Raw genomic sequence first — 24,334 nt, forward strand, 5'->3', positions numbered from 1 at the left:
GAATATAAAGAAGCGCTGTCCATGCAGTAAACCGGCCTGACTCACCCCTATTCTTTCAGCTCCGGTACGGCTGCCTTAATTCAACCTATTCCAAAAGGTGGCTTACCCGGATGGGTAACAGAAGGCAGCTCTGGGAGATACAGGTTGGAAGCCACAGCATGTTTAGCCCCGCCTCCCACCCTCTGCTATTCCTCTGCTCCACTGCTTTCCTCTGCTCTCTTCCAGCCATCATAACCTCTGCTCCACTGTCACGCCCTATCCGGGTGTCCAAATCTCTCAACAAAATGATTCAACCTTTATCCACTGATATTGATTTATTACACTAGTTGTCAGACCAGAAGGCAAATAACTTCACTGTACCTCCTCTTGAATCTTAGGCCTTTAACCCTATCTGAAAGAGCCACACACTCCATTATCAATTACACAGCGCAAAGTGCAGCCAGACTCGCACTCTCTGGCTGTTACATGGAGATTCCAGACGGGCCGAAACAAAGTAGAATCTAGAAAATAAGCAAGCCATCAAGACGAGAAAGCCCCTGCAGAGCTCTGACGGCCAAAATCTGGCCTTGCAGTTGGCAAGGCTAGAAGCCAATCGTTCTCTCCTTCTTCTCTTTCTCTCTCTCTCCTCTTCTCTCTCTCTCTCTCTCTCTCTGTCCCACTCTGTGTGTCTCATCTGCACTTCTGGGAGTGTTTATTCCCCAGACAAACACTGATTTAGAGAAATAAACAAATGAATCATTGAGATGAGTATGAGGGAATTCATTAGCTTCTACAGAGGAAGGGTCCTGTAAAGGTGTTTGCACTCTTCCTTTGATAGGAGATTGAGCTCTGAGGCGCCAGTGCCAGAGCCTCTCGCCCTGACAGGAAAAAAACAAAAAACAAAAAAAAACCAGCATTGTCTTATCTTCTGCTTGCATTTCTGGGAAAAGAATAGGAGACAACAACATTACCAAAGGATATGCAGGAGAACCTTTTTTAAGTCTAAATGTGATCACCTGTTAGACTGATTAACATCCTCATGAATTACTTCTTCTGAGATGTTAACCAAGGGGGCCAAGAATCAGATCAACTGAAATGTTTCACAGTGCACGCGCTCAGTGAATAGGGATCAGTCTGCGTTATTGGTTGACTTTACAAATTTCAACAAATAACTGGCAGCCGCACTGCCAATGTCCAACGGATGTGGTTACATGTGTAATCTCCAAAACAACGGTAAACATTCTTAGGAGGTTAGTGAGGATGTTAGCATTCTTCTAGGACTGTTGAGGGCAGCTATAATAATCACCATACAAGTCTTTTAGATGTTAAGGCAAAGAAGAAGAAGGAATGGCGACCACACTGACATAAATAAGCAACACATAGAATGCAGCGCACAAGTGATGGAGCTAGGCAACTCTAGGCCCGCCTAAGTCGTTATGAGTTCACACGTAGCTCACTCAGGAACTGGTATATTTGCCAGCATAGCCGAACAGTTGTCGACAAAGCACTTCAAAGTAGGAACACACCTCAAAACTTTTCTTAAGATCTGCAAAGACAGGCATGTTGTAGATAATCTATTAACGACATTGTCATCAAAAAATGGTATATACCCATGTTAATAGTTGAGTGCTGTGCGATTTGCCCGACAAGCTTGTCAATCATGCGTTGTAGGCAATGTTAAGCTAATGTTATATGCTGTTTAGGCCAACGTTAGCAGCCAGCTACATAGCATAATACTGGGTGCTCATAACTTAGTATGGCTACTGTACATTTACATTCATCTACAGTCTGTTCTAAATTATAATGTTGACCTTTCAAGATTAAATATTCACACTGATTGGTTCACCATGTTAGTCAATGTATGGAAATTGTCTTGCATGCACACTGAATAATATTGAGGATGTGTGTGTGTGTGTTGTGTGTGTGTGTGGTGTGCGTGTGTGTGTGGTGTGTGTGTATGTGTGTGTGTGTGTTGTGTGTACGTGCGCATTGTGCGCACTTTGTATTGATTTTAGTATCAAAGAATCGTGGGATTTTTCAATGGTATCAGTTACAGACTACCAGATTTTACCTGGGACTGTGAACATCGCCTGGTGAAATAGAGCCTTGTCTTCTGCTCGTCTTTGTCTTGCATAGACAGTAACCGCTGCTGTTACGGTTTAAAGAAGCCTCTTGGTTTGGGCTGCACAAGGTCTGTGTCTGTTTTTTAAACCCTTTATTCCTTCTGCAACAATCTGCCACATTGCCACATTAACACTTAAGCTGCAGTAAAACCAGGGGAAAAACACAACACCACAGAACCATCGCACACAAACTACAACCCAAAAGCTACACTGCAAAAATAACAACGCGATTAACACTGAGAGTGTTAAATGTCTATATTTTAGAAACTTGCTATTCTTTATTTTTGTTAATCTTAAATTTGTTAAACATAAATGTTTCCATTTGGAATACAAATGCAGTTTTGCTTTATAAAACTCAAATGCAACCATAGAAAAGACGTCTTAAATGTTAATTCATGTGATTCTCTGGATTTTATGCTAACTATGAAACTAAATGACTGGACTGAGTGTAAGCTCTTTAGTTGTAGTTGTTGTGCGGGTCTGTGTGGTGTGTTTCCCTGGTTTACTGCCAAAGGCTTAAGTGTTAATTGTGCCAAATTGCAGATTGTGCAGAAGATAATAGGTTTAAAAAAAACAGACAAGACCTTGTGCACCCCAAACCAAAGAGCTCTTTAAAAACAGTAAAACAGCAAAGGTTATGTCTCATGGCAAGACACAAAAACCAAGAAGAAGCAGGCTCTATCACACAAAGGGGGGAGAAAACAACAGATCTTTCCCCAGAATTACTTCGAAGAAATTGGTTAGTCTGTACTGATACCATTGAAATCCCACGATTGCTGATACTAAAAATCAATACACGAAGTGCGCGCACATGACACGCATCACACACCACACACACACGACACAACACCGCACACGTACACACACGCACACACACCAACAGTCACACAACACACACACACAAAACCAGCTCTCCATATTATCATCGTGTGCATGTGCTAGCAATCAAATTTGACTAAATGGGTGACCAGTAGTGTGAATATTAATTTGACAAGGCTCAACATATATTTAGACACGACTGTGCATCGAATGATAATGACAGTGTAGTCCTACTAAACGTTATGAGGCACCCAGATCATTGCTATGAAGCTGTCTGCTACGTTGGCCGCTAAACAAGATAACATTAGCTAACATTGCCCACAACCGATGACAGCTGCGCAAATCGCACACACTAACATTAACATGGGTATAACCATTTTTGATGACATGTCGCTTAATAGATCTACAAAATGCCTGTCTTTGCAGATCTTAGAAAAAGTTTGAAGGTGTGTTCCTACTTTTGAAGTGCTTTGTGACACTGTTCGCATGCTGGCAAATACAGTTTCCTGATGAGTCGTGTGAAACTTCAACGACTTGCCGGACCCTGTTGCTGCTCCCACACTTGGCTGCTCATGGCCCATTACTATGTGTTCTGTTTTTTGTCAGTGTGTCTGCCTTCCTTCTTCTTTCTTGCCTTACACTAAAAGACTTGATTTGATTTATGCTGCCCTCAACAGTCCTAAAGAATTCACATCCTCACTACCTCCTAGAAGTACGTTGTTTTGAGAATTACCATGTAAACCACAGTTCTGGACTGGTCAGTGTCGGCTGCCAGTTTTTGCTTGAAATTTATAAAGTCAAACCAAACGCAGACCTGATCCTTCCAACTGAGGCGTGCTGTGAAACAATTCAGGTGATGCTGAATCTTGCCCCTCTTGAACATCTCAGAGAGAATTCATGAGGATGTTAATCAGCTAACAGGTGATTCACATTTTCACTTAAAACAAGCTTCTCTGCCATATCCTTTGGTATGTTGTTGTCTTCCCTTTCTTTCCCGAATCGCCAAGCAGAGATAAACAATGCTTGGGTTTTTTTTTTTTTTTGTTTTCTGTCAGGCGAGAGGCTCTGCACTGGCCGCCTCAGAGCTCATCTCCTATCAAAGAGAGTGCAAACACCTTTACAGACGCCTTCCTCTTGTAGAAGCTAATGAAAATCCCTCATCTTCATCTCCATGAGTCAATTTGTTTATTTCTCATAAAATCAGTGTTTGTCTGGGAATAAACACTCCAGATGTGCAGATGAGACACACAGAGTTGGGCAGAGAGAGAGAGAGAGAGAGAGAGAAGAGAGAGAGAGACGATAGAGAGAGAGAGAAAGAGAGAGAGAGAGAAGATGCCTAGCCTCCACTGCCAAGCCAGATTTGGCCGTCAGAGCTCTGCCAGGGGCTTCTCGTCTGAGGGTGCTTATTTTCTTGTTTCTGCCTTTGTTTTCGGCTCCGTCTGGAATCTCGCATATGGTACACAGCCAGGAGGAAGTGGCGAGTTCTGGCTGCACTTGGCTCTGTATGAAAAATGGAGTGGTGCTCTTCAGATAGGTTAGGCCTAAGATCAAGAGGAGGGTACAGTGAAGTTATTTGCTTCTTGGTCATGAACAACTAGTGTAATAAATCAATATCAGTGGATAAAGGTTGATCATTTTGTTGAGAGATTTGGACACGGAGGGCGTGACAGTGGAGAAGAGTTATGATGGCTGGACGAGAGCAGAGGGAAAAGCATGGAGCAGAGGAAGAGAGGGTGGGAGGCTAAACATGCCTGTGGCTTCCCACTGTTATCTCCCAGACTGCCTTGTTACCAGTAAGCCACCTTTTTGAATAGGCTGAATTAGCGGCAGCCTCCGGAGGCTGAAAGAATAGGGGTGAGTCAGCCGTTTACTGCACGGGACAGCGCTTCTTTTCATTTCCCCCCTTCTCTGGACCACTGCGTGCCCCTGCTCTCTCCTGAGTTGGCCTCTCTCTCTCTCTCCCTCTCTCTCTCTCTCTCTCTCTCTCTCTCTCTCTCTGTCTCTCTCTCTCTTCTGAGTTGGCCCTCTCTCTCCTCTCTCTCTCTCTCTCTCTCTCTCTCTCTCTCTCTCTCTCTCTCTCTCTTCTCTCTGAGTTGGCCGCCCTTCTCTCTCTCTCTCTCTCTCTCTCTCTCTCTCTGAGTTGCCTCTTCTCTCTCTGAGGTGGCCCCCTCTCTCTATCTCTCTCTCTCTCTCTCTCTCTCTCTCTGATTGGCCCCCCTCTCTCTATCTTCTCTCTCTCTCTCTCTCTCTCTCTCCTCTCTCTGAGTGGCCCCTCTCTCTCTCTCTCTCTCTCTCTCTCTCTCTCTCTCTCTCTCTCTCTCTCCCCTCCTGCTCTCAGTCTTCCCACCCTCTACTGTATGGTTTGAACCAAAATATCGAGGGCCAATTACTTTTCCATCCACAGACAATTACTCAGCTATTCATAAAGCACAAATGCCAAACCTTTGCTTCTTCCAGCGTCTGAAATGTGAGGATTTACTGTTTCTCTCTGTGTTAAATCATTTTAAGTAGAATATCTTTGTTTTTTCACCTGTTAATCTGATAGAAAATGTAATATTCAGACGTTACCTAGGCCTCTGGGAAATTATTAGTGGCAACCATAACTATTTTGTTGCGTTGTCATGCAGTCAAAATAAGGACGTTCTCAGTCTTCATTAGTCTCTGCTGTACTTTGTCAGCCATAGCTGAATGTAGATTGTTCCAGTGGTAACTGCGAGTTGCAGTTCTGCACTTTGAAGCTGACGAATCAAAATAAGCACATGTGAACCTGAATCTCCTGAGGGACTCAGGACTAACCTTAGACCCAAGGCCGACAGGCTGAGTTTAAATGTGCTAAGATGGCCACCGCACAGAGAATAAACCCTTTTGATGTAGCAAGCTAAACAGCCCTTCCTCTGGTGCCATCATCAGGCCAGACTGCATTTTTATTGCCCCACTAGAAGGAGGATTACAGTCTCTCTGGGAAGCCTGTGTAGCTTGTTAAGTAATTAAATAAACACTGCTGGTTGCACATATTTTCCTTAACATCCTCCTGTCATGCTGCATGCTTCTCTCCACGGCCGCTAAATTATTTTCTTATCTCCCTGTCCTGTACAATATTACATCCTCCATTGTCATATTTCTTATCTTGTTCTGCTGTCTGCTCCTCTCCTGTTTCTTTGTCTCCGTCTACATCCACTTCTGCTTGTTGACCTCGTTCGCCCTCTGCCATGCCGCCTCTCCCCGCTGTTCATGTGAGAAACAAGTAAAGACTTTAAGCACAGCTTGATTTGCCATTAGAAGCTGTTTAATTAGAAAGTGAGCTGAAACCGTGTTGACGAACTCTCAGGTGTAAGACACGCATACACATGCTCTCTTCTAATGAAAACCTGGCCTGTGCTGATATGACTTCTGTTCAAATGCTCTGGTGGCAGCCGCTCTCTCTAAAAGACAAGAGTGGGTCTGGCTGTCTCCTGAAGCAGCCAACAGCTATGTCAACATTGGCTCGCCTAATTTCGCACGCTCAGTGGGAGACGTCATCTCATCCTGCAGGAGGCCGAAAACATTAAGCTGATACCAGCAGCTTCAGCAGTGTGGGCTACTTCAGCTCCTCTGAAATGTTCCCAAGAATAAGTTACTGAGCGCGCACACACACACACACACACACACACACACACACACACACACACACACACACACACACCACCAACAACAACAACAACAAGACATTGAGCGTCAGTTGTAAAGGATCAAATGAAGGTGAGCAGAGCAGATAAAACAATGAATTCAGTCCTGTCAATTAATGACACCAAGGGAGCGATTATTTGAAATAAATGTTTGATGTTTATGCGGTCGGGTGACACAACGCAGAGCATCACCTACCCTCTGCCCCACTGCTTTTGCATTAGTGAGGCTGGCTGGTTAGAAAATTCAACTTGTTTGTACAGAAATTCCACTTTCTTTATTTGTATTTAGTTCAGTTCCTCCAGATTAATTAGTTTTAGTCTTCACTTCTTGAATCTTTTATAACGAGGAATAATTATACAGTTGATTGGTTCACTTTTCATTTAATCTGCCTGTGTACTTTTTGGCAAAGGGAAAGTCTTTGTTTCCAACTACTGAGACGTAAAGGTTTGCTGTACAGTTTATTTGTCCCCGTGAATGCGATGCTTTTCAGATGCGTAACATGTTAATGTACCAACTACAACAAATACTAGCGCCACTCACAGCAAACTGCAGCAGCTCCGGTGAGTCCACGTTTCTGGCACAGTTATCGGTGGCAAAGTGCCGGCCACACTGGGCAAATTTACTTGTGTAGGAAACAAAATGAATTTGTCAGTGGTGGGTGGGAAAGTGTAATCACCAAGCCCTGGCTGTTTTGTGTTTGTTTCTCTGCAACAGGACATTGTTAACTGCGTGGGCAGCCTCTTCTCGCAGCAGACGTGAGGACAGTTTCACGTGTTGGTGAAATGGTTCTAACCACACAGCCCTCTCAAAACAGCTAGGTATTGTAGTTCAATGATGTCAATTAACTTTGATCCCCAAACGTTTATCTCTACATGCGTGTCAGGTGGTTTGGGTGTTCTGGCGCTAACTTGAAAACCCAGTTGGTTTGGAAGAGACAGAAATGTGGCAGCATATACTGTAGGTGAGGTGCCACAACCAAGGGCTGGGGCAGGGACAAATTGTGCTTCGTTCTCAGAACCACTTGGCTCAGCTCAGGGGTCTGTCTCTCTCCAGGTTTTATCATGAGAATTTCTCCAAATGTTTTTCGCCGTGTGAGCTGTGAGAGATTACATATCTGGTCGCTGTGGTTGAATTTGGCACTTGAGGATCAAAAATGCTTTGCCACAGTGTCCCGAAAACACAGTTCCTTCCTGCACTTATTCCAGCATCTCTCATGTTCTGCTGCAACAGTTCTGCTTCAGTCACCTCAGTGAACGTCATCACTCTTGCTTTGTGGCCACGAGCCAAAAATCATTTAATTATTAAAGTCTTTTTGCAAGAAATAGGCGCTATTCTGACCCCGCCTGAATACTCATGTGGAGCTCGCGTGTTCATGTGTGTTAGAGAGAGAGAGAAAGTGAAAGAGAACGGGAGTGTGTAGGCACATGTGAGTTAGTGTATGGTAGTGTGTGATGTCTGCCGTGAGCTGCATTTTTTTTTTTTTTTTTTTTTTTTTGGAGTGTGTAGGGATGACTCAGAGCAGGGTGCTGGCAGCTAAGGTGAATGTGTTAAGCCCTTTGAGCAGGCGAGTTGATGAGAAATGTGGTTTGAGACGATAAGTGAATCGGCGTCTATCCTCAGCCGGACACAATTTACTTTTTTTAGAGATTATTTTTAGTCTCAATAAAAGACACATTTTTCTTCCCAATTGCAGCTTTAGGTCGCTCAGCACACTGACACAGTAGGATTATTAAAAATTACATTTCCTTATTGTCGTTTTACAGAAGTGCCTTCAGGCCACTTCAGCTGCGGTGTAAGAGCTGCTACCTTGCAGATGCCAGCTGGCGTTGAAATTCGAAATGTCACTGTTAAGTGTTAAAATATTAATTCAGACACTTAAGAGTGAAAACACACTCCGTAGCTGCTTCACCTTAAAAGTAAGCCCAGAGGACTTAAAAAAAAGATAAAGAAGGGAAAGTGACAGCACGTTAAAGTGATACTCAAGGCAAAGTCTATATCTCGAGTTATGAAACACGCACTTGCTGAAGACTTGAAAGGTGATTGCAAAAAGTTTTGTAGCTTTCCTCTCTTACTCAGAACGGAGGCAGTGGTCATGTTGGCTTCACGGTGGTTATAATGGATTCCAGAAGTGATTGTGATTGTTCCAATAGCGTAACGCACCTATTTCCATCCAAGTAAGGTTAAAAACTACTTTAACAACTTTTGTCTCAATCTTTCAGATTCGAGCTGGGGAGCGTGTGTGTGTGTGTGTGTGTGTGTGTGTGTGTGTGTGTTGGTTTTTGAACATACAGTCATGTTTCATTTGCAAATATTTCCCCCTGTGTTGCATTCGCTTCAGCCGAAGTCCCACACGTTGAACGCATTGCAACGTGCATTTCCTGTTTCTGTGTGATCTCCTGGCCAGCTCAGGCAGACAGGTCAAACTTTACCTTTCTTCATCTTTGACTGTACAGATGGAGTCATTATTGTAGCAGGTGTCAACACCCTTTTAGCTTGGTAAATTATCCGTTACCGGTCCACAAGCTGCAATATCACTATCACAGTTTGTGATCACTTACATCACGTCTAGTTCATCACTTACACACTTCTTACTATCCACACTGGAACAGTGAATGGCGTTCACGTCTTTGTTGTTTAAGTTTTCACAGGTGTAGTGAAAACTTGAGGTCCTGATTGTATTTTCAGTTCCGGTGGCCAGTTGCTCCATGATTGTGAGCTTTTAACTTAACTTACCACTTGTTGCCCATCTAGTCTTGACCTTCACTATAATACCTTTTTTTAAGATTATTATTATGCCTTTTATTAGACTGTTACAGCGAAGACAGACATGGAAAGTGGGGAAAGAGAGCAGGGGAATGACATGCAGCATATAGTCCGGCTGGCCCTTGAACAAACTGGGGACTCACCGCTCAGGGCATTTAACACCCACCCGACTGTCAGATCGCCCCCTCTTTAATGCTTTTTGATCAGTTAACAGATTATTTCTCAGGCAAGGCCATTTATGTACTTAAATATTGTTTGTATGAATGAATACTACATAGCTGCTTTGAGAAATAAGCATGGTTTTACCAAATGACAACAGTTTGAATATGTTTTAAACATCTTGGACAAGTTCGATATTTAAATTCCCACATTTCCTTGATTTTCTTCTGATCAATATTTATTACAACACTTTTCCCATCAATGAAAATCACATTAAAACTCTGTTGGTGTGATTCCCTGTCGAGCGCTTACCCTGCAGTCACTGGAAAACACTGACCAGCTGCTTAGTTCACAACTGCGCGGCCTGATGAGGATTTTCTGATCCCACGCAGCCGTCACCGGACATCAACGTTATGTCAGAGAGATGTTGGACTCTAATAACTCTGACAGACGTTAAATTTTGGTTGGTTTGGCGGTATTCTATGTCAAGATGGCGTTGGCATGAGACATTTGGAAGACATTGGATTTTGGTTAAAAACACAACTTGAATCCAACAAAATATCAACGTCAGGAATTTTTTTTTGCCAAATTAACATTATTATATTTAATTAGACGTTGTCCTGACATTGAATTTTGGTCACCTGACGTCACAACCTACATTGAACCAAATATCAACGTCTAATGACATCGGTGGCCAGCTGCGTGCCTGCAGGGTAGTGATTTATTCTGGAGTAGAAATACACAAGCGTGTCAGTGCCATGGTTGCAATCTGCAGCCCCTCGGTCATTTGTCAGTCTCCCCACCTCCAGGCCAGTCTTCCTCTCCTGCTTTGTTCATGTTTTGCTCCTGCCCAACTCAGCAATCCACACACACACACACACACACACACACACACACACACACACACACACCAAACACCCACTCCCTCCCATTGTTATAGTGATTTTAGATTCTTTTGGTTGCTTTGAAACTACAAGCCCCCATGTAATGTACACACACACACACACACACACACATACACATACACATGTACATACACCTTCAAATATACTACCACACTCAGCAAGCCAAACTCCCACTCACTCCCCAGCGTGCTGTCGAGGAGGGCCTCAGTAACGTCTCACATGAATGCGTGGCAGGGGATTCAGCAGGGCTTTGATAACAACATATGTTTTCATGTAGGGATTGGAGTGTGAAGATCTCTGGAGGGAAGCTGTGCCTCTGCCAGCAGACAAAGAGGGCATAGGGCCAAAGAGATTTCCAGTGGCTGCACTGGAGAAATGTTTCACTGATCACGCAGAATTGAGTCTCAAACCAAGTTGAGGGGTTCTAAGGAGCAATGGCTGGGAGAAGAAAAATGATCTTGTTTTCATGCCAACCAAATATCATGCACTTCCTTGCTGATGAAGGCTGTTATAACCAAACTAATATACAACATATGTTCACTGGGCCCATCAAACAGGGTGCCAGTAAAACTGCAGTGGGATTTCTTTTTTTTTTTTTAAGGATTTGACCACATCAGTGAATATTTTAAATATTTATTAATATAATAATAAAATTAATAATATTATTTCTGACATTTTTTGACAGTTGCTGTCATATAAGTGTGTTTTCATGACTTTACAAAAACCTGCATGTTGTGATGTCCTGCAGTGGTGAAGTAGGTAAAGACAGACAGGCAGGAAGGAAGATGAGACGGCAGCATATGAAAGCTGTAGGTGGGGAGATGAGTATGAGACCGCTACGCAGGATCCCAAGACAATCAAAGTAACAATCTGCTCCTGTTTTTAGCTTAGCTGTGAGCATAGAGTGCTGACTGCAAACACACACACACACACACACACACACACACACACACACACACACACACACACACACACACCAGTTAAGTTCCCTGGTGAATGGAGTTGACTGATTGCCAGCAACACATTAACACCTTTGTGCCCGGTCGTTTGAGCACGTATTTGTTCAGTGTACAAGAAAAACGCTCTATATATTTCACTGTTATCATACATTATTATAAAGTCTGTGAAAAACTATCAAGCAGTCTTGATGTTTCTTGTGACAGTCAGTGCACTGAAGATCTGACTGAGGCTGACTGAAGTGCCAGCATCACTTGTCTCCACTTTGACAATGCACTGGTTGGGGCTGTGCTTCCTTGAAGTTCATATGTGCGTGCACTTCTGCCTGTGTTTTTATGCCTCTGTGTGTGTGTGTGTGCGTGCACACAGGCCCTGCTTTGTGTGAGTGTGTGCAGAAAGTGCAGTGTTCTCACTGATACACAACACCCCATGAAGTCCTTGTGGGTTTGCCGCTCCTGTGATGCGATGATGCCGAGCTCTGCTGATGGTGGTGATATGTACCCGTTTGACCTCTCATTGCTCAGAGCAGGAGTAAACAGAAAGGGAGAACAAAAGAGTCGGAGGACACAATGTTCTTTTCAAAGTGACCTTAGTTCTTTTTAAACCCCAGAAAAACTTGCTCAATATACTGGGAATGGCTTCGCTGCCAAAACTGAAAAGTAGTTCATTTAAGAGCACCACTGCAATAATAGAAACAGGCTCAGCATAGCAACGTTACTATAAACGCTCATCACAAATAATTCACTTCTTTTTCTCAAAGGTTTGTGTGTCCAAATCCCAGAATCCATTGTTAAAAGTCCTCCAGGCTTTTTAGCGAGTACACTAAATTAGATCAGTTCTTTGTGCTGTAATCGACAAACACCTGGCTGTTTGGGCAAAAAAGAAAAAGAAAAAAAGAAAAGACAGAAGAAGAATATTTCCTCTGGTCTTTTCCCTGGTTACTTGCTGTAGTTGTCACTTCTCATAACCTCTCTGCTTTTTCTGAAAGCAGCTCCTCTCCAATTTGACACTACAGTCATTTAGAGAACAAGGCAAATCAGCTACTTAAGCTCGAACATGCTGAGCTCTGAAAGCAGGGCCGATATGTCAATCTTAGAAATCAATTACACTGCCAGGGGGCATGTAGCTGCTGCCGGTAATTTTGTCCCCAAGCAACAGGAGACAGTTTAATATGGCCTAGATCCGTTAGCATTCAGAGTTTTTTCTTTTGGATTACACCCAGTGTGACAATTGAACAGCTTAGTGCTTCTGAATATTAGTATTCACTTGTTATTGCTGCGGCCGGCCCCCGCATCTATTTTTGGCAGATGATAGCAAAGCTGGAGCAGTGTTGTGGTGGTATTCATTATTCCCTTGGTGCTAAATAAAGAGAGACACAGTACACTCAGTGCTCTTTCTCTCCGTCTCTCCCAGTGTGTGTATCTGCAGTATACTGTATGCCACCTTACCGTACGCTATACTGTATGTGTCTTATATGTGTTGGATATGCCCTTCTTTCTCTCTCAGTGGAGTCATCAGTTCTCCGTTCTCAGGTCTGGTTGTTGACCTGCTTATGGTGGAAGACGCCTTTTCAAGCGCGCGCTGAAAAGCTCTGCTTTTGATTTATTATGCACAGAGAATGCAAGTATCAAAGCCGGTCTTCGTCTCCTACTCGCATTACTCTCTTCACAGTACTGTACTTCCTGTTGTTAGGTTACCGTTAGTACTGACACCACGTAAATGGTCATCGTAAATGACTTCCTTTCATTCTCGCTGCTATGTTTTTCATCAGCTTTATGAGGAAACAGGGAGTAAAAGATTGGAATTCACCTTTACTCAAGTGATCAGAATAAATCATGCGTAATTTTACTGGTATTGGTGAACCAAAAGCTATGCATAAATATGAATTACGGCACAATAAGTTCCATTAAAAATTATTTACATTTTATATTGAGCATATCAAATGTTACAGTTCTCTGTTTTATGTCTAAAACACATTCAGTGTATTAATGCAAACACCATCTTGTCGTGCCCTCGTTCTTGTGCTTTCATAAGAAGAGTTGTCACATTAATTAAAAAGAAATGCTAGAATGATCCTTGGGTTGAGGTATTTATTTAGAAATGTACTGAAATGTACACGTGTGTGAGCAAGATGCTTCAAACAAGATGCTTCAAACAGAAATGAATGAATGGCCCTGGTGATTAGCCTTTTCCTTTATTTATAGGCCACGCTGTGACAGATGCAAAAAAAAAAAAGAAAAAAAAAAAGTTCCCACATGTTGATTTAGGGGGAATGAGGCCAGGGTTTCCATGGTGATGCTCGTAACCTAGTCTGTCTCTGAGGGTCTGAGGATTGTTCTCCATTGTCCTCCAGAGAAGAGATGGAGAAAAGAGAGCGAAATTGAGAGAAAGAGAGTCGGCCACAGCTCAGCTTGGGATATGCAAAACAGATGTGAAATACAGACCATTGTTATAGGGGGGAAAAAAAACATTTTTATTGTTTCTTTCTCTGATATGTTCACAGATCCATACAGAGAAAAATGAGAGTAATTATTTGTTTCCATATTATGGAAAAATAAGGCTTCATTTGAGCTTTAAAATCACATATGACTGTCAGACATCCAACACAAACTCATCCAGTCCATCCAAGATTGAGAAGCTCTGCATCTCAAGCATTCAAAATAGCTTTTGGGTAATTCTCGTTTTTTTCATTCTTGCACCCAACTCCTCCTCAGCACGAGCGAAAGTCAGCAGCACAAAATGGAAATTGAAGTCAACTTCAAATAGCCCCTGCTGCATCGCTTGGTCCCCAGGTGCTGATGAATCCCTTTTCCAATCTCCACAGCCCACACAGTCCTTCTAAACTGTCCATTAAGAGTGATGTGCTGCTAAAGGTTCACTCTCAGGCAGAGGCACCTCCTTCCATTTTGTTTACACATTAGCCTTTTTTATTTCTTACCTTAATCATGCTGTTTCCACTGGATGCTGTTTTTTATTTTACTGCACATATAGCATAAGGCAATGTCAAGACAGATATGCAATATTTTCCCCACTCATTGCTTGCGCAGATGGCTGTGAGCATGTGGAAATACTGATCCCAAGCATACAGCAGTTGCAGCTGCCAGTTCTACTCTCCGTTGCGTTGACTCTTGGTGTCCTCGCAAGAACCAGCAGCGCTAATTGTAAGTCTTGTCTTGTGGTTTCTCCTTGTAGCACTGTATTCATCACTGTTGCATTTTTGTAGCGATTTAAAGGATAATGAGCTTTTATATTGTGTTTTTATCCACTTAGGAGAGGCACGCATTCAAGTAAAGAAAAGTCTGGAGATGGGCTGAGGTGGAGTTTGAAAACAAACCGTCACACATGCTTTTTGGGCTTAGTGCTTTCGTTTCATTACATATTCCGGAAAGAGACATCCTTGGAGAGGTGTTCAAAGATGCCAAAAAGCAGCTAATTGTTCCAAGTGAATGCAGCAGTGATTGGATTTCATTTGAACAAAAGAAAAGCTTCAGCAAAGTTGGATTGCCATTATTTCTGAAGACACAGTGCGAGACCAGTGCAGAAAGTCTCATTTCCCCAGAGAAGGTGGAGAGATCAGACCCTGGTATCTCGATGGACTGCGACTTTGTTTGCTAAAAGTCCCACACAAATGTTCCAAACTGAGTATTACGTTTTGTAGTCAGTAAGTCAAATACTTAACAATCTCTCAGAGGTGAAACGTTTGAAAGCCCATCCTGAATAAACCAAGTTAGAAAGTGTTCATCACTCATATCACAAAGAGTCAGTATACAGAAGCAATAGGCTAATCTTTGCTCCTGAAGAAGAGCGGTGTGTTTCAGGTGTTATAAAGACCCGATAGAAGACCTTTCTCACAGCAGACGATTTGAATTGTCAAACTCAGGACAAAGCAAATTCAGATAACAATGGCTCAGTTCCATCAAGAGCCATGTTGTTAGCCAGCATGTACGGTACCAGGACCCTGGAAAAACAGCTCACCTAAATGGAATTCTGTCGTTTTTAATGTAATTAATTACACTGTGCTTGTGCTGCTATGACAATCCCAAATTTCTGCTATGAAAAATGGTGACTCTGCAGCGCACGATTTATGGCCAATGCTGACGTTCAGTAAAAGTAAGTAGAAAAGGTAGGAGAAAGAGGGCTATAGCTATATATAACTATCGCTATGCCCGTTACTCAGCATACAAACATAACCATTCTTGCTGTGCAAATGTTTACAGCCCTCCGGTGTGGTCTTGCTCCTGCGTTGCTCCCGTTCAAAAAGAAAAGCTTGAGCAGTCCTGTAAGAAAGTGGGAGAGGTATAAGCAGGGTTAGTGTGGTGACTCCACAGCACTTAGACTTAACTCACTGCTTGTGTGTGTGTGTGTGTGTCTGCCTGTGTGTTTAATCAGTCTTTACCACCTGGTGTTAGAGGACAGCTTTCATATTTACTATATAAGATAAAGCTTCAACAATCTGTTGCTCTGTTTCCCCGAGTAATACTTGTCCATCTTTTATTCATTGCAGTCGTTCTTTCACTCTTAAATTTAACTTTGAAGTCTTTCTGTCCTCCTGCTGAGTCCGACACAGCGCGCAGGGCATCGCAGCCATTTAATTTATTCAGCAAACATCAGCGTGACGCTGAGGACGGTTGACATCTCAAATATTTCTGTGACTCCAATTTGTGCTGACTCTTCCACTGTTTACTGTTTAAACTTTACTACTTTCACAGACGGATGCAATCCCTCCTTGCTCTAACATTTTATGTGAAAGTGAATCAAACAGAATGCAATGTGGGAACGAAATAAATTTGGGGGGAAAAAAATGGTGATTCATGGCACAGAAATGGCAAATAAGTGTAAAATTTCTTCTTTTTTTTTTCTTCTCTGCCATCACCTCTGGTTAGCGCTACCTTTCACAGAGTTTTGCCCTCTTGCTCTGAGGTTCTGATTTATGTCTTCCTATGCAACAAAGCAATTTCAATCCTTTGCCAGCTGCAACTCTGTTGCCTGAAATTAATTTGAGCAGAGTGAGTAAGAACAGATGGGATGCACGTCTTGCATGCAGCCTGTCCTCATTTCTTAAAGAATATCTTTCCAACGGCAGCTTTAATTTATTTACCAAACTACATTTAGGATACTTGTGTCTTTTTTAATATCTTTCTGGAGACGACGATGATGATGATGATGATGTTACTTTTTTGCATCTACTGGCCCATAACTTTCTTAAAATTTGAAGTAAAAACACGCCGTGTCCAGAATGTAACTATATTTTCACCTGTGTGTCTCTTTGTCTGCAGGGACCCAGTCCATCGGAGGATCCCTCCAGTCCCAGTTCAGCCAGCGCACAGCAGCCTCGAGGTCGACACAGTTTTGTCCAGGAACACTTCCAGGCTCAGTACAGGTGAGAAGGACAAACATAAACAGCGCGCTCAGATATTGTTCCTAGTTTGTTCAAGACACTGGTGTTTTTTTGTTTTTTTTTGTCTTTGTAACTTTTAGGAATTTCTGTCAAAAGCATGTAACTAAAAGCTCCAAGTAAGAAGTAGGACGAGAACATATTTTGGTAACGATCCTTATCAATTATGCAGAATGGAGGCTGGATTCCACAGGGCACTATATCTAATGTCCTGAGGTTGTGTTTGAATAAACAGAGTGCAATACATACCATAAAAGAGAAAGTTTCAGCACAGGTGAGAATGTATTTTCTCTCCTGTGGATAAGAATCAGTAGCTTGAGAAAGTAGGTCAGACAGGCCTGCGAAGGATTCAGGGGATTTATCTTTAGTACTGGCTTCTGGCTCTTTTTGCTTCATTCACAGTGGAAAGTCGGAGACTGGGGTTCTCAAGTTTAATAGACCTTCTAATGAAATTGACTCTAGACCTTTCTGTAACCTTGTCTCCACACATGGTTGTGTACGTTCACTTAACCTCTCGCTTTTGCCTCCCATTGGATTCCTGGACAATGTAAACAAAATAAAAGATGATAAATCCAGGAGATATAGCTTGAAGAAAACGTTAGGCTATCGGACAATCAGATGATTTGAAATGACTAACTTGGAAACAGTTTCTCTTGTACAAAAACAAACTGTCACCAAAGCCAAATACAGCAAAGTTCTCATTTTCAGTTTTTTTTTTTCAGATTTTTCTTCTGCAGAAGGAAAATAAACAAGTAGAATATGCGATTCTGTCCATGCAAACTTCACAATGTAATGAACTCACATGGACTTTCCCACTTGCAAATACTTCCAGTATGGCGATAAAAGCCACTAATGCTGGATCTGTATGGAAAGGCTCTCTGTGGGAGGTCAATCCATACTATATGAGACTAAGATGTGGTTTTATTTATTCTGGTGGATAGCAGGGGGGGGGGTACAAGAGACTCTGTCTGTGTCTTGTTAGTGTTGTAGAGCTCCAAACTCATGTGTTTGCTTCAGAACTTCACCCACAGAAAAGTAATAGGCAACTTTATAATAACTGATTCATCATTTGTCATTTCTGCTCACAAAACTAGGGACGTTGTAAACATCATTTAACCCAACATTTTCTATGACTAGTGTCTCATCTTTTTTGCAATCTTTAAGGTGGAACTGTTGTTTGTGAAATGTAATCCCATCAGTGGGGAATGAAGGGAGGTGGATGAATTGATTAGTTGCTGCTTATGACAAATTGTCAAGAATGACAAACCGTTTATTTTAACAGTATCTTAACTGTATTTACTGTCAGCACTGAAGTTCGAGACCGGCTCAAGTCAGTTTGTCGGAGTACACATTTGCCTTCATCACCACTCTGCTGCATCTGGAATTGGGACCAAATGAAGTTTCAGATAGATTTCACTCTCTTCTCTCGCTTGTTTTGAATTAAATTCCCATCCCTCATTTCAGCCAGGCGGCAAATGGGCAAAGGCTTATTTGTGTGTAAGTTGAGGGGAGAAATTCAAGGTCAACCTGTGACGCTTGTACAGTAGTGACCACTACACACTGCGAGGTTAACCAGCTATTCATTCGTGGGATTATCCCATTTCCTCAGTGAAGGATGATGGATTGAACGCATCGAGTCGGACTGTATCCCTGCAGTATAGTCTCTTTTTTGTCTCTCTCTTCCCCATTCTCTCTTACTATTAACACACATACACACACACACACACACACACACACACACAAGCAGACACACAAGCAGACACACAAACACCTGAGTGTTTATGTGACATTATCAGATTAGCTGCCAGTTCATTAGCTGATTAGAGCAGAAACGCTCTGGGAAGTTTTCACAACACAATTCCCTGGAAGCACCTACTGCATCTTCAAACAGCTGTGTGGGTCTCTGTTGATCCAGTACACCCGTACACACAAACACACACACACACACACACACACACACACACACACACACACACACACACACACACACACACCATCACACACAAAACATCCTGTACTCGCCTTGTTCTTTTTCCCGGCTCAGACGCACATACACCTCATTTCCCACATGACATAAATGTCCCCTCTCCTCTTTTTTTCCTTTTCTTTTCTTGAACAATTCAGGCTATATTTAGAGGGGCATTTCTTTGTGCTTCTATTATTTGGCTGAGTGCAGGCGGGGTAATACTTTCTCCTTGCATAAGAGCTTCTGTAATTAGCTCTAGATGCCACACATACACACTCACAGACCCACGCACACACCTCCAAGCACAGCTGAGTGGGAGGCAGTGGGGTACATGCAGAATTATCCAGCATGTGCACAAACAGAGAGACGTTAATGTTATATTTGTACACATGATGACACGTGATCATTACTGAATTGATGTAATTAGCTAAAGTGCCACTGCTTCGTGGCACTGCTTTGTCTCTGCTAAAGAGGCTAAGCGCTGAGGCGTGATCACTTCTGAGTCTGGTGGGGACACTGGAGAAGCTTCATAATGGACTAGTGATGGACCATAGGTCACCTGTAAGACGTTTCCCTATCACAATTATGCTTTTACACAGAGCTTAACAGAAGGGTATGTGCAAGAAAGGCACCGGACTCATGGTGCTGATGTATTGCAGAGGGTTTTGGCAACAAACATGCACATATGTTCAGTTCACAGAGTACTCCATTGATGTTGTGTTGCTCTTCTGTATTATTGCTGTACTCAAAATGGATTTTCAAAATTGTTTTTTTTTTTAAGTAATGAAATCAATGAAGCAGAACCAGAAATATTGTCTTTGTCTTATTCCATAACTTCTGATGGCTTATAAATTAATGTTTGATCATCAGTTGAGGCAGATGATATACATTCAAGTCAGAATCACTATGCAAAAGCACTGACAATAACTCTTAACACACACACGGTAATTACTCTTTGGTGTCACACCTCACCCTAAAGTCTTATGTCTTGAGTGCAGTGAATTGGTCTACTCTGCGCTAATAACTTATGACTCCAGCTGTTTTTGCCTGCTGTTGCCATGAGTCATTACCGGTTAGTTACAAGCTTCTCATGTAACTGCAAATCTCAAAATACGGGACTGTGGCATTCACCTGAGGGGGTTTGAGTAAGATGTGTATAAATATAGAGAGATGAAGAGCGTGGGTGTGTGTCACCGTTAAAATCTGGATGAGATGGTTTGAAGAACAGACGTAACAAACAGTACACGGCAGTTTTTATTTCTGTTTTCACATTGCTAATGCCAGTCACAGTCCTGTGTCAGTTTTTACTGCTTTATGTATATAATACTTTTTCAATGAATCTATCATATAGTGTTTAAAAGTCTTTCAAGGCACAATATGTAATATTACAATAACAATAGATGGCATGTGGTGACATCGTGAAGTATCGTGGGATCATGGGAGTTGTTGTCTTCACCACCGCTGCCGGATTCCTTCAGTGTCAGCCGTTCAGGAGGTTTTTACTGGGAGCTGAATTATCCACAGAGGTTTCTTCCTCTCCGAATCTAATAGAGCAGGTGATTATAACCGGTAAAAACACTGAATAAAGTAGTTTCACATCAAAATTTTGTGATTCGCCGACACGGTTCAGCAGACGCAAGATGTCTTGGAGGGGCTGTGAGCTGAGCTGTTTGCTTGACTTTTTTCTCTAATAACTTCAGATCCAAACGTCTGACGACAAAAATCCTTCATCCGGCTAAAATACATATTTGAAAACTAGCAAGGCGTAAAAAGCGTATCTTAAAAATGTGGCTTAAAAGTGGATGAAAAGTCAATTTTGACTGCTTCTGACAGGCAACCACAACGCCAACATAGGGGATATGATGCAAGTGGCAGGCAACCAAATGAAATAGGCCGTTACATAGGTCTAGTCATTTTGAGACATTGTAACGTGGAAAAGTTACATATTATATGTCTAAATCGCTTGATTTGTCTGAACAGCATCTCATTTAATACGATTAATGATTGATTATCTGTGCTGTTGTAGGGTTGGGCGCTATGTTAAAATGTTCATGCTGTAAGTTGCTTTGGATAAATGCCAAATTAGTAAATGTAAAATGCAACATTTTCAGCAAATGCAATCATGGAAGAGCTGACAGAAAATAACAGAATACAAAATCACCTTTTTGGGATTATTTCGGTTTTTAATCGGATGCAACCTGTGGGCTGAAGGACATAAACGAATGTTTACACACATATAGTGCCAGACAGAAAATTCTGCCACTACCAATTTGCACGAGCATTTGCAAATGCACCATCCTACACTGCCCCTGGACAAGCCGTGCTTCACCAGCCCAAACTCAACCCAAAGAAAAAACTACCAGCAATAGACTCAGCCAAACGCAGATCTATTCATCCAATTTCCCAACTCTCTACTGTTGCTGTTTTGCACATCTTCTAAATACTGTGATTTTTCTTGCTACAGCAAATGGAAAATTTCACTTCTAAGATCCTTAAAATGTAATCTTATTTCATTACATAATTACATAATATATACGGTCGCTAAGATACAGAAGGTATAATTTCTATACAATCCTTACAAATGATTACCTTTATTTTTAGTTTTGTACTATATAACAATTCGTCAGTATGAATCACCCTATTGGTTGGTTGTCTGGTGAGTCTTAAGAGAACTGTGGTGCAACATTAAAGCTTGGTCAGTGGTCAGACACTACATGATTTAAATTGGGGTTGTCTCATTGTGTAACAAATATAGCATTTGTCTGGCACAGATACACCAGCATATACTGATACCCATTAATGTGCACATTTCCTCTCACTTACTAACTTCATGAATAAATGAAGCTCTCAACAAACTCACACGGTCTTCATTTCCTCACTTTTCCTCACATTTGGTGTTCAGTTTCTTACAGCCTTGATGCACTGCCTTCATTTTTTCTCACTATAGCACCGAACTATTTCAGAGGGAAAATCAATACTTACATTAATACTACCAGTTTCTCTCTCCAAGACCTAAGTCAGGCATCGGCCACTCTACTGCACAGCACATCACATATACAAGTTATGCTCTAATTGAAACGATTGAGTGTTGATTTGTTTCTGAATTCTGAGGCAATATTCCCCCCGGTGACTCTCATTTAATAAATAAATAGACAAAGATACTCGGATGGTCGGCGGTTTGTTTTCTATCCTGGGTTTCTTCACTATAAATATGCATTATATCCATTTGTATTCTCATCTCATTAGTCTGATTCAGTCTGAGCTGAATTCAGTCTGCACTCAAAAAAAAAAACATTTTGCATAATGTTCAAGAGTCTTGTATTTTAGTAGCATATAAGATTTCTATCCACTTGGAATACGCAGTTTTAACATGAACAAACTAATAAACTTAATGTGGTGCATATCCGTCAGTCAAACATAAATGAAACGAGTAACAATGAGCTTTATTTAATAGTACTAATAGATTCAATGTGTTTAAATGTTTAATAACCAGGTTTATGCAATATAAACCTGTGTATTTAATTCGCTTCTCTCTGTGTCTACATCACTTAGTTGGTCTCGTTCCTCTTCTTCCTTCCTGATTCTTTTTATATCTCACAGAGATGCTCCACAGAGGCATTCGGTGGAGTTGTCTGATCTGAATAAATGTTTGCGATTAGAGCTAGGGCTGTGTTGTGGTTTGGGCTGCCGATGTGGGAGCCGGTGCTCGAGTCACTCCGTTGTGCCGCGGCGTTTAAATAAGTCTTTGTCAAAGCCTCACTCCCTCCTCCGTCTGTCACTCTCAGTTTGTGGCATCTATTTTTAATGGCATGGGAGACGTGCCAAAAGCCCAAGCGTCTATCTCCATCTCCACAAACAAGATAGCTGTGGATGGTTACTTTTTTTCCTATCACAGTGGTATTTATTTTAGATGCAGATTCAATGTGTGAAAAGATGCTTTACGGTTTGTTCTTGTAAAACTAGAAACTCCAGTTGATTTTTAGATTTACAGATCTATTAAAAATAAAGGAAACTGAAAATTACATGCAAGCGAATAAATAGTTTTTCTTAGCCCCTGAAAAGTTGAGCGGAGAGCTGTAAACAATTAATATTTCACAAAGCAAAGCTAAAAACCTTTTATAGAGCGACTTATACAACAAAGAAAACTGATATCTGTCCAGCATGAGATGTTTTTATACCAGATTCTTTGAAAACTTTCTCTTATCTTCAGTGATGGTCTCCAGGGGGTTTCACTGTTCCCAAAGGACGCACCCAGGTTGGAATGTACTCGCATTGACCTCTTGGAGGCATGATTTAAAATGCACCACGCACCATTGCAATTAAATTTGATTCAGATGCTCAAACAAGCCCCAAGTACAAGTTGGATTTGTGATTCGATCCGAGGTAATGAGAAGAGTAAAGGATTAGAATAAAAGAAACTGATGGTCCAAGCTTCTCAAATGCGGTGTTTTCTTTGTCTTACATTATAGTAAAAATAATAATTTTTTAGGTTTTGGACAGTTGGTTAGCAAGAATTCACCTTGCACTCAAGGAGACTGTGATGACCATTTGTAACAATTTTCTTACTTTTTATGGACCAACCATTTGATTTATTAATAGTGAAAATAATTGTCAGATTAAACTGATGATTAAACTGATTTTCTCTCAGAACTGTTAGGGGAAACAACATTTTTTAATTCATATTTTTAATATATTGTAGTTTTTTTTTTTTTGTTCATCTGAAGATTTTTTTCACCACATTACTCTGTCTCACATATTTGGATTTGTTGCCCTGTATCCTCTGCTTATGCAGCTTCCACACCTTACATGGATGCAATGTATGTTTGTTTGTTTGTTTTTATTTTGATTAACTGTGGCCCCTAATCCAGGGCTAGCTTGTTTTCCGTCTGATGACAACAGTCAGGATGAGTCTCTGTCGTGCTATTATTCTGACTTAATGTAGAAAATGATGTGTTGGTATTATATTGCAGTCATATGATATCATGGATCATACGGTCATGCAGTCTGGTTTAAAATAGTTTTGTCTTTCAGGAACTGGTTTGACAGAGATGAGACGAGGAAAAGGAGAGACAGTGATTGTCAGAGTTTGATTTTTTTTTTTTTTAACTGGAAGCAGTTGGGTATTGTGTTCACTGCGTGTGTGCAGTGTACATAAAGTGGGTGTACATGTGCCGACTCGCAGTTTGTTTGCTCTCCTCCTGTTTCCATTGCCTATAGAGATGGAGAAAATGCTATCATTGTAAAAATGTATGAGCCATATTAGCCCTTCAGAGCTGCTGCACATCTCCTCACTCTCCGTGCTCTACCCTTCTTGTCCTTGTACAAGAGTTTATATTCTTAAACCTTTCCTGTGTAGGACCCAAACTGTACAGTATGTGCTGGAGTCCAGGCCTCTTGATTCTCAGCTCATTAAAAACACACTGGTATTTTTCCACTGACCCACCAGAATACCACCTGTGACACCTAAGGTGTGTGTGTGTGTGTGTGTGCGTGCGTGCGTGCGTGCGAGCGTGCGTGCGTGCGTGCGTGCGAGCGTGCGTGCGTGCGTGCGTGCGAGCGTGCGTGCGTGCGTGCGTGCGAGCGTGCGTGCGTGCGTGCGTGC

The 24,334-nt window shown here is 41.8% G+C and overlaps 1 protein-coding gene across 1 annotated transcript in view; it reads left to right on the top strand.

The window, feature by feature from the left end:
- usp43 (ubiquitin specific peptidase 43) overlaps window positions 1–24,334 on the top strand; it is a 111,264-nt gene that overhangs the window by 27,185 nt on the left and 59,745 nt on the right. Inside the window, exon 3 of the mRNA XM_022765040.1 lies at window positions 16,648–16,751. Within this exon, the coding sequence (XP_022620761.1) occupies window positions 16,648–16,751 (104 nt within the window). The remainder of the gene's footprint in view (window positions 1–16,647; window positions 16,752–24,334) is intronic.

The sequence above is a fragment of the Seriola dumerili genome, unplaced genomic scaffold, assembly GCF_002260705.1.
Source record: "Seriola dumerili isolate Sdu_G_001 unplaced genomic scaffold, Sdu_1.0 BDQW01000621.1, whole genome shotgun sequence".
Taxonomy (NCBI): domain Eukaryota; kingdom Metazoa; phylum Chordata; class Actinopteri; order Carangiformes; family Carangidae; genus Seriola; species Seriola dumerili.